Raw genomic sequence first — 14480 nt, 5'->3', positions numbered from 1 at the left:
GCCTGGTCCTCCCCAGCACCCAAGGGGCCCTGCCACTGCTTGGGTGCTTTCTCATCCAACTTTTCATTTTGAGGTGTGCAGTGCAACACCAGCAGAGAGTAATAAAAGGGAACAAAGCTTTTATTCACTGTTCTGAATGACCTTTGGTACATGTGAACACAGAGCATCAGCGCCCCTGATTCACAGGCAATGTGATTTCCTGAAGCTCCGTGTAGCACGGGATTTCTACAGCATACTTTGTTATTTCATAAAATCACAGAATGGTTTGGGTTGGAAGGGACCTTAACGGCCATCCAGTTCCAATCTAAATCTCCCCTCTTTCAGCTGAAAAACTGTTTCTCCTTGTCCTGTCCCTGCACTCCCTGATCAAGAGCCCCTCCCCAGCTTTCATGGAGCCCCTTTCAGTACTGGAAGCTGCTCTAAGGTCTCCCCAGAGCCTTCTCTTCTCCAGGCTGAACAAGCCCAACTCTCTGATTGTCCTTGAACGGGAGGTGCTCCAGCCCTCAGATCATCTTTGCGGCCTCCTCTGGAGTTGCTCAAATAGATCCATGTCCTTCTTGTGCTGAGGACTCCAGAACTGAACACAGGGCTCCAGGTGAAGTCTCACTTCATTAAAGCACTTTGGCCCAACTCTGCTTGCCTGAACAGCTCTGCCCAGAGCCACCCCAGGCCTACAGCAGGGAATCCGAGACCCAGGGTGGAGGAGGAGCACTCAAAGAATCACAGAATCACTAGGTTGGAAAAGACCCACTGGATCGAGTCCAACCATTCCCATCAATCACTAAACCATGTCCCTCAGCGCCTCATCCACCCATCCCTTAAACCCCTCCAGGGAAGGTGACTCAACCACCTCCCTGGGCAGCCTGTTCCAGCGCCCAATGACCCTTTCTGTGAAAATTTTTTTCCTAATGTCCAGCCTGAACCTCCCCTGGCGGAGCTTGAGGCCATTCCCTCTCGTCCTGTCCCCTGTCCCTTGGGAGAAGAGCCCAGCTCTCTCCTCTCTACAACGTCCTTTCACATAGTTGTACAGAGCAATGAGGTCTCCCCTCAGCCTCCTCTTCTCCAGGAAAGGGGCTCCAGGAAAGCTGGGGAGGGGCTCTGGATCAGGGACTGCAGGGATAGGATGAGGGGGAAGGGTTTTCAGCTGAAAGAGTAGAGATTGAGATGAGATCTCAGGGAGAAATGTTTTCCTGTGAAGGTGGGGAGGCCCTGGCCCAGGTTGCCCAGAGCAGTGGTGGCTGCCCCATCCCTGGAGGTGTTCAGGGCCAGGTTGGATGGGGTGTGGAGCAACCGGATCCAGTGGGAGGCGCCCCTGCCCATGGCAGTGGGGTGGAACTGGATGGGCTTTGAGGTCCCTTCCAGCCCAAACCATCCCATGATGCTATGATTCTTTAAAAAGGTTGTGCTTCTGCCTCTGGTGATCAGGTCTTGCCTGGGGCTCTCGTGGTGGTCACCCATGCAATGCCCAATTGAGAGGACTGTGGGATATCTCACTCCAGGGCTCAGCCCCACGACACAGCAGGAGTTTCAAGGAGGGCAGCCCGACCCCTTACAAACCTTAGCAGCCCTAGCTCATCACCCAGCTGTAGCAACAGCCCAAGCACACGTGCCTCATGAGAACAGGAATTGCATCAAGCACCCAGCTGACAGGGTAAATTCTGCGCAGCACCTAACAGGGAGAAAGCAACACCTGGATTGAGCTCCAATTCCAGGGCTGCAGCTCCAGAATATTCCAGGGTAATTATCAATGTTTTCTTAAAGGAAGACGAAAAGCGGGGCAGGATGGCAAACCCCCCAGCAGGAATCCCCCGATGGAAACAACATAAATCTTAGCTACCGATGATTTCCTACCAGTTCCTTCGAACAACACTAATAACTAATAAGTAAAAGCCCTTTGTCTGCAGTTCTTTTGCTCCACTTTGCTGCTTGGTTTGCAGCCAGAGCCAACGTGCTGGCCCTGGCACCAGCCGCAGGAGGAAATTCAACCCCGGTGACCTGCTGACTCATGGTGTTCCCTACGTGGGAGCTTGGCCGCGCAGCCAGCGCTGGGGCAGCACAGGTAGCTGGGAGAGCGGCCCGGGTGCCAGCCCCTGCCGGATGGAAGCCTGAACAAATAACACCCAAATGCAAAACAACACCACGCTGGGCAGGATTGCAGCAGCAGGGAAGTTGATTAATGGAAGCTCCTAGCGCTGCACGAGGTCTGATGGAGAGAGCAGAACCTGCTCATGCTGAATTCACTCCCACACTGGCTGCTGGCGGTGACGTTGCAGCAGCAGAGGAGAGGATCTAGGAAGGAGACCTGCTGCTGAGGTCTGTGCTGACGGCAATGCTTTCCAGTGCGGCAGTGGAATTCCTAGGAGTAATTCTCATTTGTCGGGGAAGCCGAGAGACCAGGGAAGCGAGGTTACAAGCGTGCATCGCTGATCAGAAATATTTATGTAAATGTCTCTGTGAAGCAGGTGCAGCCCTGGGGCTGCTGACAGGCTGCCAGCACGGCCTTTGGTGCTGCAAATCTTGAGCTCCCTGCAGCTAAAGAGTTCATTTCAGGTTTTTTCTAGCCAAAATCTGACGCCAGTGAGGCACCAGTCCTCTGTGTCTGACCTGTCCACGGGCAAAAAGGAGCCACGCTGTTGACCCCACTGCCAGGGAAAGGAGTGAAGGGTCACTCAGCCTCCTCTTCTCAACAAACGCACTGCATCAAGACAGAAACACTTCCACCAAGCTACAAAGATCTCTGTCTCCTGCTCACTTTGTACTCACACCTCGCAAACAAATTAAAGACAGGCTTTATAAAAGCCCCCAAGAGCTCTTTGTTTTCCCGTATAACTTTGCCTACTTTCCTTCACGGATTCAGATGAAGCCAGTGCCTGGTAACCAGCGCACAGTGTGCTCGGACACACGCGTGGCTCACTCTTCCACGTGCAGGGCAGTCAGTACATCAGGTTCTGCAAGCTCACTGTGCAGGAAGCACACAAGGCTCAGAGGGACAGCTGGATCACAGGTGCACACTAAAACTGTGTGTAATTTCCACTCTTGGCCTTCTTATCAAAGGCACTGAGAACTGAATAAACCCAGGGAACAAACCAGCCCTGCAAACCCTCCTGGGGTCTGGACCACGGCCAAGGTGTGAGAAGACAAGTAACCTCAGCCCACCCCACAATACTGCCTGCCAAATGGCCCACATAATGAGAGACAAGGATCTCAGCCTCCTGACTGAGCCACCAAGGCCATACACTGTAAAGGAGGACGCCAGCAGCGCCAGCAGCAACAGGACAGAACAGCAAATCTCATCACAGGAGGACGCAGGAACAGGGTCAGCCCTCCTGACCAGTAGATGCTGCTATTTTAGGGCCCTGATGGTCCAGGAATACACAGTGCCAGGCTCTCTTAACTTTGTTACCTAATAATCTGCTGGGTTTAAATTTATCTCCTCCCATTTGCCTGCCCTGGAAATACCCACCCCTCTGTAAGAGCAGGCACTGCCGGCACAGGGAGCCGCTGCACAAGCAAAACCACATGTGCCTCCTTGGCCAGCACAGCCCAGCCACGGCCAGGGTACGGCATGGAGCCTCCTGCCTCACAGACAGAGAATATTACTAAACACCATGAACTGTCAGGCGCTGGCAGTTCCATGGGGGAACTTTCTAAATAGTCTGAAGTGTTTCTCTGAATCATTCAATGCCTCTGGGAGCTTTTACTGCACACCAGAGAAGGTTCTGCAGCAGCGTCACCCCCAGGAGTCACTCCTGGTCCATACCAGGAAAGTTCTGGGGACAAACAGAGGCTCCAGAGGTTTTGCATCCCCAAGGCTGGCTCAGCCACACTTGGGAAGGGTACTGCCACGCCAGGCTAAAGCCTGAAGGTTGGTTTCTGTTTCTGCAGCTCCCAGACTCAGCAGGGGAGAATCAGGAGAGGGGAGATAAGAACAGAGTCAGCAGTACTGGAAACCAGTAATGCTCAGCCTGAGCCAAGCTGACTGAGTCATAACCCAGGCTGCTGACAGAAAAGACCAAGCCAGCAAACAGCTGCCAGCGCTTGCCAGCATCTGGAATACTGAGACCCCTTTAAAACTGTGACCTCTGTCCCCGAGTCACTGTGAATTCTGGTTCATGGCAGCATCACACAAGCCCAACTTTTCTCTCCCATCTTTGCTAAAACCACAGTTCAGCGCCCACCCCTTCACAGCGCCGCCTCTCCATCAGTAATGCAGCAGCCCTGAGACACAGCACTTTTCCCTGGAATCCCATGGGCTCCTGGCTGTGCCCTTGCCAGTGAGAACCCAGGAAAAAGCCATCTGCAGGGCACTCGACCACTCCTCAGCAAGACCTCTTGCTGCTGCTGCTGCCCATCTAGATGCTGTGTTCACAGGTCAGCCTGCCACCAATACGTCCCATCTGCCTTCCTATCAACGAGGTCTGGGCCACAAACATTGTATCCTTCCAGAGAGACTAAGCCATATTTTACAAGCACGCTCTTCACAAAGGATATTGAAATGCCTCATGATTAGGAGTCAGAAGCTTGTGACAGACTCCAGAAAAGTGAGAGCTAAGCCAGCCCTGCTGGGATTTCAGTTTCAGAGTTTGAGAGACCTGATGCTCTCTGCCGAGCTTTCCTCACCACGCCAGCACACCACACTCTTCACACCTCATCCACAGATGTTGTCACCACTCACTATTAACAACAAAAATACCCAAATCTCCATTTTCTCAATCAGAGGATGACACATTTATGTCACCCTTCACATAAACAATCCCTCCTTAGCACCAACCAATACAGAGCATTAGTGGTTTCAGTGTGTTGGGCTTACCTGTAACTCTTAGAAACCAAAGTGACCTCAGTATCCAAACCTAAAATAAATTACAGAAATGAGATGATCCTCTTGCCTGATAAGTTCCAGGGAGCAGACGTGATTTATTCCTACTTTATAGAGATGGATGGTTTACAAGGAAGTGAGTATTACCCTTCAACAAAACAATCATGGTCTTGTAGCTCATCTCCCAAGCCCCAAACAAGAATCAACCATAACTAAATAGTACCTGGCAGATGTTTCTCAAAGCAACAGCTTCTCAAATCTCTATGGATAATTTACACTGTGCTTTAGTTTGCTATCCCAGTGCTCAACTGACACCCTGCACCAGCTCCAGATAGTCATTTTAGCTGCATTTTAGTTACAACTAACTCATAGCAGACAGAAGAAAGAAACAAAGGGCCTGGATTTAGCAGTATTACAAAGGCAAAGAAAACAGATCAAGACCACTAAGAAAATAAGATCATCATGGACAGCCTGGTATATATGCAGAGCACCCCCGCGCACTTTCTCTGCTGCAGCACAGAAGCCTGTCAGGCTGAACCTGTATGAACTCCTGTTGCACCATTGCGTGGAGTTCAGGACAACGTGCAGAAAAGCACTGGCTCGGACAGGCGTTTGCTCCATTGCCTGAGGAACTCACCTGGGCAGACAACCAGCAAAGCTGCTTCCATTCAAGAAATTGAAATGCTTTTCCATTGGGCATCAGTATTTTTAGGAAACAGAGTAATGCGCTCTGATATGCACATACTAGCAAGCTGAACAGCTGCCGTGTCACAGATCAGAGCAAACACGGCACTGAGGAGAGGCAGGACCCAAGCCTGCTGTCTCCAACACACAGGAGGAAACCACGGTCTCCCCGCTTCTTGCCCTGGACCGTGGGACACCCTGCAGTCTGCAGAAACACAGCCAAGGACCATGTGCTCTATACAGACTGGTTGGAAAAGAAGATTAAACATGAGTTGAATGAAACGCTGTTGTAAAGAAAACAGAAAGCCCAGATACTCGATATGCCTGCAGAAGAGACTCTCAGACCCCACCTCGCCCACCGCTTGCAAGCAGCTCTCCGACCCTCAGCATGTAAGTGGCCTGCAAACTTCTGTAAATCAGACGATGCACTGCCTGTATTTCACACACGCTAGAAACTGAAGCAAAGACAGGTTGAATGACTTCATGTCACACGCTGAGTCATGGCAAAACCGGATCTGTCAGTTAATTACTAGCCTGTTTGGTAAGCGTATTTGCTCAACAGTAGTTCACGTACCATTCCTCGATCCCCGTGACAAGAACGACAGCCCACTGCTGCACCTCTATCCCAGGACCGCGCCAGGCATTGTTTTCATTGGCTGCTCACACAAGTCAGCGCTCTTCTCAGGGAAGGGAATGAAAATGGGCAGGTTACCCTTCAGAATCCTACCTCCAGGCTTGAAAGAGTAAAGGAGATAAGAATCCAACCACACGCATCTGCCCATCATAGCACACCACACACGCACAGGAGCCAGAAGCTTTCCTCAATCACCCAAACTGGCTGCACCAGGGCAGTTATCCCTGCTGTCCCTGAATTCACACCGACACTGCTCTCGGTCACAGAGCAAGGCTCTTCCTGAAGTTCATGTCACTCAGACTCAGCATGTCGGTACCAGAGGGGAAGAGCAGGTTCTCAGAGCAGGCCACATCCTCCTCCAGCACACACTACAGCATCACTACAAGCCCGTCCACCTCCTCCACAAAATCCTTGAACCTACAGCATCCTCTGCCGATCGTCCATGCATGCACTAGGCATGTGTTCCTCACCACAAATATTTGTTGTGGGCTTTGCTCACTTGGCTTCCTGCAATCAGACAAGAGCTCAACCTGCACCAGGCTTTAAACTACAGCACGTCCTTGCTAGCCAGATCCTGCCATTTGGCCACTGTTATTTTAATCAGAGAGAACAAAACTAATCAAAACCAGAAAAAATGACTAGTCTGAATGCTTCAAGCTGGCAGCTGGCAGCAGATTTTCCAGAGGGAGATGCCTGCCCTGCCTGACTGTCTGAGAGCACCTAAATCATCAACTGATCTATGTGAGGTGCTGCTGAATCCTCAAGTGTTCTCTGGTGGTGATGGGACTGCATCGATGTGCGGGGTCAACTGAACCAGGGAGTATTTTGTGCTGCAGTGGGAAAGCCTGGTGTATTCTGAGAGACATATGTACTTGGAGATCGGTCTGGAGACTTTATGAGCAAGGATGCAATTCTAACAAGGTCCAGGGGTATATGAAGAAAACGTAATCAAAAATGTGACCAAAATTTCCTACACAGGATGTCAAATTCAGATGATCCTGTTTATACTGTGTGATTTTGGAAAGGTGGGAGTGAGTACTACAGAGTTTGAGCCCCATGCCAGCACCTCTCACCAGCCTGAGCAGAGCCAGCACCCAGGCACCAGCCCACCTTGCCAAGGTCCATCTGGAGAGCCTCTCTCTGTCCCTTGCTTCTTTTACATACAGAAATATAGACATGGGGAATCAGAAAGCTCAACTGTACTCCTTGCCCTACCAAGGCAGAGCTTTAGGTAAGGCATTTCACATCCCTGTAACTCAGCTCTTCTGCTTGTGACCTTTCAGAAGTGCTTCAAGTTCAACTAAGGACAACAAAACGCTTTGACATCCCTTGTGAAACAATTTATCAGCAAGTGGAGGGGAATTTTGCCCTTCTTTATAGCAAGGAAGACCTGCGAACTGTACACGCTGTATTCTGTATTTGTGTAAGTGTTTCCTTTCTAAGCACATCTGTATGCCTGTACGTGCAAAGAAGACAGGAGGGGATAAAGACAGGAAATGAAGAACAACTTATGTGCAGTTTTCCTGCTTCCCTCAGACTGCAGCTGCACGCGTGGCTCTGCCCTGACCCACGGCCCCAGATAATCGCACAGGGTGGGCAGCCAGCATGCTCCCAGCCACTACCTTTTGCAAATACCTGAAAGGCAACAAGTGAAAACCAAAGAAACCATTTCAGATACTGAACATCATTACACAGTGGGACTCGCTGCCACAATGTGCCACCAAGAGGATCGGAACTTTCTTCAGTTTCTAATTCACAGATTTGTCAGGTTTCAGGAAGTCCAGTATTTTATAAACAAAATCCAACTGGAGTGCCCCACAAGCCAAGAAAGGGCATCAGCAGGGTTAAGGAAAGCACATTCCCACTTCCAGCCCTGCTGCTGACCTGTGATGTAGTGCTGCTTCACAAAACAACAAGATAACAGAGTTACTTTGGTGCATCAGGAGAGATGGATTGTGCAGACAACATTGGATTTGGGAAGGGTCCTCTGCTGTAGCCAGTGGGACTCCCTTACCCTTCATCACTGGGCCTGACTGCTTACATCAGGTTTGCACTCAGCATAAAGGGAAAAAAGGGAAAAACAAAGGAAAAGGTGAGCACAACAGTCACTCCAGCACCTGAGTAACAAGACAAGTTAGGATTATGTGAGGCAATTATTTCCCAGAAACCAGCCTACTGTCAATCAATTCTGTGGTTTCAGCAGGCCCATGCAGACTCCAGAAAGTCAAGCTTGCGTTCACATCTAGCAGAGCTGTCTCCTTCCTCTTCCTCACCCCTCAGCATGAAGTGGGTGGCACTACAGCTGAAGGCAATTTTTCTGGTCACCACACAGCTTGTAATCAGTCCCATGCAACTAAGATGTGTGCCAAAAACGGCAGCGAGATGAGGTGGGAAGAGACCAGGACCATGCTTACTCTGTGGTCACCACCCTTGCTGGCAATGTCTGAAACCACAAAAGGCTATAAACATAACTGAGCAGCACCACGAAAAGCAGAGAGCGCAAGCTGTGTGGGTTGTACACAAGCATCTATGGGAAAAACTCTAAGAAAACAAATATTAGTTACTTGCAATTATAAATAAATTTGTTTTCTCAGGTCATGAAACACTCTTCGATTAACTTAAGTTCAAAGAAATCAGCTACTCTCTAACTCAAGTCAAATGCCTCTGGAGTTTGCAAATAACAGACAGCAAAAGTGCCTCCATCTGTGGGTTTGTGCATCTCTAAACACACAGGCATTTACGTGCTCATGAGCCACTTATGTACAGAGAAAAGGGTTATCAGCAACGACATGAGGAAGCATGAGACATAAGCGCTTCAAAATTGTGACTCCGCAAACAACAAGAAATATATGGCCAATGTGGTGCAAATCAAGGCAGGAGCTATCATCTGTATTCCCATGGTGTTAACATTATAACAAGAAATGCATAACATTAACTAACCCCTCGCCTTCCCAAATATGTTGGCTTTTCCCCCACAAATGAGATCCAAATAATTCTATGATTCTAATATCATTACCAGCATCACCCTTTACATAACAATTGCCATCACGTATAAGAACAGATCTGCTGAGCACACCAACAGGAGTTTGGATGATGAGCCAACCCACTGAAGTTTCATTTTCACTCCATCCCTCTGCACGTCAATACAAACCCTTAAGACACATCCGTAAGAAACTGCTTCTGAGTTGTGCAGGCCTGCCACGAAGCACACAGCAAAACTACATGCACTCACAGGACCTAACGGGGACACGCAACAAGCACACAAGCAAAAAAGCCCCCAAACCCCGCTGGATTAAGTCACTAAATAGCAGAAATGTTTATGCTGTGGAAGTGGCATCAAGAGTGAGGGTTCTAGAGATGTAAAAATCATTACATGTATCCAGGGACTTGTTCAATTAACAAGCATACAATTCCCTCTAAGTTGGACTGTAGCTTGCAGTTCATTTGCTCCCAGTCCTCTCGGGAAATACCAACCAACCACTAGTGCTGCATCCTTCCAATCCCAGCAAGAGTTTCAGCAAAGCCTTAACTCAGTTTAGCAACCAATGGCACAACTCCAGAATCCCCGCCACACTGAAGGCTTTTTCACCCCACGGTCCTGATCACGACTGCCCACTGTTTCTCTGATTGCTACATCTCAAGCTGATTTATTTAGATTCCGCTTTTTTCAGGATTTTGAAATGACGTTTTCTGAACTGCTGACACATACAGTATGCAATATTCAACCAGCTTTTAGGTGAACACCTTGCAAACATGCTTTGAACCATATTGTACGCAGTGTCTGATCACTGAGGACAAATGAAGTGCCACTGCTGTGCAGGGCAGGCTCTGCTTTAAAGACCATCTGGGCTTCACTCTGGTGGCTCAGAGTGTTCCATGGCAGGGCTTCAACCCCAGCCACGCAGCCCTATGCAAACAGTGTTGCCAACACCTCCCTGAAGCAATAAATGGCCCTCCAAGAGCTGAAGGCATTGAATAAAATTACTCTGGTTATAAATTAAGAAAAGCAAAGCCTACATGGTTTAATTTTCCACTGATGAAAGTGGCTAAAGGAGCAGGAAAAGCCAGGTGTGTACCTGCTGGAAAGCCAAACAGACCTGAGCAAAGATGTTGGTATGGCTGGGGAAACGGAGCATCCTGAAGCACTTCTGTCAGGTTTGAAAGTGCCAGGATGCTTGAGTGTGCTCGTGGAAAGCAGCACCTCAATGAACACAGCAGGACCTCGACTCCAAAGCCAAGCACTGCTTCATCTGCAGACCTGCAAAATGACGCTGTCTTCCTGCGCTGCCAGCCTCCTCTCAGCGCATCAGGGTTCTCTGCTGTCACACAGCACCCAGCACCACGTGGGAGGAGAGGGCAGGTGCCAGGGTAGGTGCTGATGGCACAGCTCTGGAGACAGCACCTTCCTCCCTGGCGAACACCACTTCATTTCAGGGCAGCCCTGCAGTTCTCCCAGCTGAACCCTGCGCTGCTCCCCAAACCCCGAGGTTATTCAAGCTGCACCCCAGTAACTGCCAACCACAAAAAGGAGCACAAAGCAGTGACAAAAGCTGCTAGACCTCCTGGCAAGTCCAAGGAGAAGGTGAAGATACAGCTGCTGTTTGCTCTCAGGAATCTTTCTGCACCATCTCTTTTCAGAAAGCTCTCTGTCTCAGTATTGAACATGTACAGAGATGCTCCAGCACCTATGCCAGCTAGGCAGTGGCCACCACGCTCTCCTTGCAGGCAGAGCGAGTGGCTGTGCTCACACACTGAGTGTCCATGTGCAAGTACTGCAGCGCTCCACAGCACGGGGAATCCCTGCAAAGGGACCAGCCGTACCTTAACCCTCTTCCCTCCCAAAGCCATTCTGCCCTCTTTTCTCCTAAGCCTTTCTGTTTTTTCCTTCTGTCAGTTTTCCTCATAAAGACAAGATGAGAAATGTTTGGCTGAATGGAAGACCTTTTCTTCCTTTATTCTCAGGCTCCAAAAAGCAACAGCTTGATTCATGGAGTTTTACCACCTCACTGGGGGGAAGCCTGGACACCAGTTGGGCAGACCCTCAAGGAACAGCCACAGACCACTCTCTGTCACGTTAGCAGGGACTCCGAACAGGTTCCTGTCCTGCTCTCCCACCCAAGCACAAGCACTCTGCAGCACCTCCATCAGCTTTCAGCCCAGCAGCCTAACATCAGTCAAAGTTTACATTTTTAATGCTGTTCCCATATTGGGTTGATTTTATGGCCAAACAGGAGCCCCAGAGTTATGCAGTGTGACTGTGGGTATAATACAGACCATAATGCTTTTCTGGACACACATCTCATGGGGGAGGAAAGGAAGAAGGTGGTGAAAGAAGGAAGCCGATCTAGAATATGATTTATCATTGCCCAAGTAGACTTTCCCAGCTATGTCTCTGCTTGTGCTCTTCCCGGACATCTTCCTGTTACCCAAAGTTCAAGCGGCGGGCTCCTCCCTCACATGCCACACATCTTCCTGGTGCTCACGACTTCCCTGAACAGCCACGTTTGCACTGACGCTGCTGCTGCTCCCCAGACGGTTCAGCCCTGACATGCCTGAAATGGTAACGGTGCACACCCCACCGGGACATGAAGCACCCGGTCGCAGAAAAGGGAACACTGCACCGGGTGCTGTGCAGCTCACCCAGGCAGGTCCTACCTGGAGTGGGATTTGGTACAAAACAGCATCTCTGCACAGAGAATCACTAAGGCTGCAAAAGACCTCTGAGATCATCAAGTTCAACCACTAGCCCTACACCCCCATGCCTACTAAACCAACATCCTCTCCTGCTGCTCCCTGTAACCAGAAAACACATCCTATGATTCTATTTCTTTCCTTTTGGTGCATTGCTTTACCCATGCCTCACTTAGAAATGTTCCCTGCCATCAGGAGGTACCCAATGCGATATCATAGAATCACAGAATCACCAGGTTAGAAGAGACCCACTGGATCATCAAGTCCAACCATTCCTATTAAACAGTAAATCATGCCTCTCAGCACCTCGTCTACCCATCCCTTAAACCCCTCCAGGGAAGGTGACTCAACCACCTCCCTGGGCAGCCTCTGCCAGTGCCCGATGACCCTTTCTGTGAAAAATTTTTTCCTAATGTCCAGCCTAAACCCCCCCTGGCAAAGCTTGAGGCCATTCCCTCTTGTCCTGTCCCCTGTCACTGGGGAGAAGAGCCCAGCTCCCTCCTCTCCACAATCTCCTTTCAGGTAGTTGCAGACAGCAATGGGTCACCGCTGCCCCACCTGCCTTGCAGCCGACACTTCATCCCACGGATCCCAGACCCGCACTTGTTCCATCAGTTTACAGAACGCTCTCACAACGTGGGGCAGCCGGGTAACAACCAAACCCTTTTCCAGCAGCAGAAGATGCATTAAGCAACCTTACTTAATGCCGGTTCTCTGCGTCCGACCCTTGCGGCACCGGAGCGCGCTCGCCAGCCGTGAGCCACAGCGGGGGCGACGCTGGCCGCAAGGGACCGGCCCCGGGGGCTCTGCCAGCACGGGGGACAGGGCAGAGCTCCCCTTGCCCGGTGCCGGGGCAGGGACGGGGCAGCACGGGGCTCGGTTCGGTGCATCCCGCGGCTCCTGCATGACTCATCACCGCAACAATGGCTCGGCAGCGCCCGCAGCGCCGTTTGCGGCGATCGCTCTGCACAAGCCACAGGCGGGCGGCGGCAGCGGGAGGGAGAACGGGGACGGAAAACCCAGCGCTAGGGCGAGGGGCGGCGGGGCGTCCCCGGGGCGTCCCCAGCGCGACCCTGCGAGACCGGAGCACGGCCGGGGCTCCCCACGGGGCAGGGCCAAGAGGAACGGGACGGGACTCCCCTCCAGGCAGGGCAGGACAGGACGGGGCTCCCCGCTAGGTCGGGCCGGTACCGGGTGTGCCCGTGGGGCCAGGTGGGACAAGACGATACCGGGGATCCCCACCGGGGCGGGGCGGTGACGGGGCTCGGAACGGGGCAAGACGGAGCTCCCCGCCGCGACGGGCGGTACCGGGGCTCCCTAGCAGCCCGGGATGGGACTAGACCTCCCGGTCGGGACGAAACCAGGACTCAGGACGGGGATTAGTGGAACGGGCCGGTCCCGCGGCTGGGAACAAGCCGGGATGGGTCAGGCCGACAAGCCTGGCCGGGGCTCCCCGCGGGCCGGGGCCGAGCTCGGAGCGAGCCAGGCCGGGTCGGTCCTACGACGGGACTGGGAACGGGCCCAGATGGGTCAACCCACTGGGCCAGTACCGGGGCTCGGAGGGAGCAGGGCCGGCTCTCCCCGCGGTACCCGACCTGTTCCCGCGCTCGGAGCCGTCCGAGCCGAGTCTCCGCGGGCCAGGGCGGGTGTCCCCGCGGGGCCGGTGGCGGCGCGGGGCTCGGGGCGGGTCTCCCCGCGCACGTGGTGGCGGGCGGTGCCAGTGACGCCCCGCGGCGCCGCCCCCGCGGACACGCAGCGCGCGGCTCGGGGCGCGCCCGCGGGAGGGGCGGGGGCGGCGGCGCCGGGGGCTGCTCGGGGGCCGCCCCGAGCCCCGGCCCCGCTCCCCACCGCGGGTCCCCGCGCCGGTTCGGCCGTTCCCCACCCCCACCCCCCATCCCTCCCTCCCTCCCTCCGCGCTGTCAGGCGGCGCGGCCCCGCTCGGCCCCTTACCACGTGCGCTCTGCTGCTGCTGCGCCTGCCACTCCAGGAACCGCGCCGCCTCCAGCAGCGTCTCGATGCTCATGGCGCGGGCCCCGGTCGCCGCCGCCGCCTCGCCGTTCGCGCGGGCCCGGCCGCAGCGCCGCGCCGCCCCGCGGCCCCGACGGCGGCAGCGCTGGCGACAAGATGGCGGGCGGCAACAGAAACACAACAGGCGGGCGCTGGCGCGGCCCCGCTACTACGCGGCGGGCGGCGGCAAAAGGCGGAGCGGAGGGCGGGGCGCCGCGCGGACGGGACGCGGCGGGAAGGGAGCGGATCGGCTCCGCCACGCGGCGACGAGGCGGCCCCGCGGGCGGCGGGGAGCGGCGGCGAACGGCGAGCGGCTACGGGGGGAGCGCGGGAGGGCGGCGGGCGCGGCGAACGGGGCCGGTCCGCTCCGGCGGCGGCGGGATCCGGCCGCCGGGTTTTCGGCGCGATCCTCCCCCCGCAGTGCGCTCGCGGCCCATTAGGAGCTGTCAGCGCGGCGCGGGCCAATGGCAGCGGAGGACAACAAGGCATGGAGCACCTCCACATGGGCGCCCCGCGCCGCCGCCGCGCGCCTTAAAGGGGCCGCGCCCCGCACAGACCCGCCGGCAGGGGCGGCCACGGGCAAGGGCGGCCACGGGGCAAGGAGGAGCCAAGGTGGCCACGGGCAAGAGTGGCCACAGGGCAAGGAAT

At 53.7% G+C, this 14480-nt stretch overlaps 1 protein-coding gene across 1 annotated transcript in view; it reads right to left on the bottom strand.

Moving 5' to 3' along the window:
- Positions 1–13985, bottom strand: part of MNT (MAX network transcriptional repressor) — a 44101-nt gene extending 30116 nt beyond the window's left edge. Inside the window, exon 1 of the mRNA XM_069874231.1 lies at positions 13776–13985. Within this exon, the coding sequence (XP_069730332.1) occupies positions 13776–13848 (73 nt within the window). The 5' untranslated portion in view covers positions 13849–13985. The remainder of the gene's footprint in view (positions 1–13775) is intronic.
- Between the last annotated feature and the right edge of the window lie 495 nt (positions 13986–14480).

This window comes from Phaenicophaeus curvirostris, chromosome 21 (genome assembly GCF_032191515.1).
Source record: "Phaenicophaeus curvirostris isolate KB17595 chromosome 21, BPBGC_Pcur_1.0, whole genome shotgun sequence".
Lineage (NCBI taxonomy): Eukaryota > Metazoa > Chordata > Aves > Cuculiformes > Cuculidae > Phaenicophaeus > Phaenicophaeus curvirostris.
Note: the sequence above shows the minus strand (reverse complement) of the source record. Positions and strands in the feature narration are given on the sequence as shown.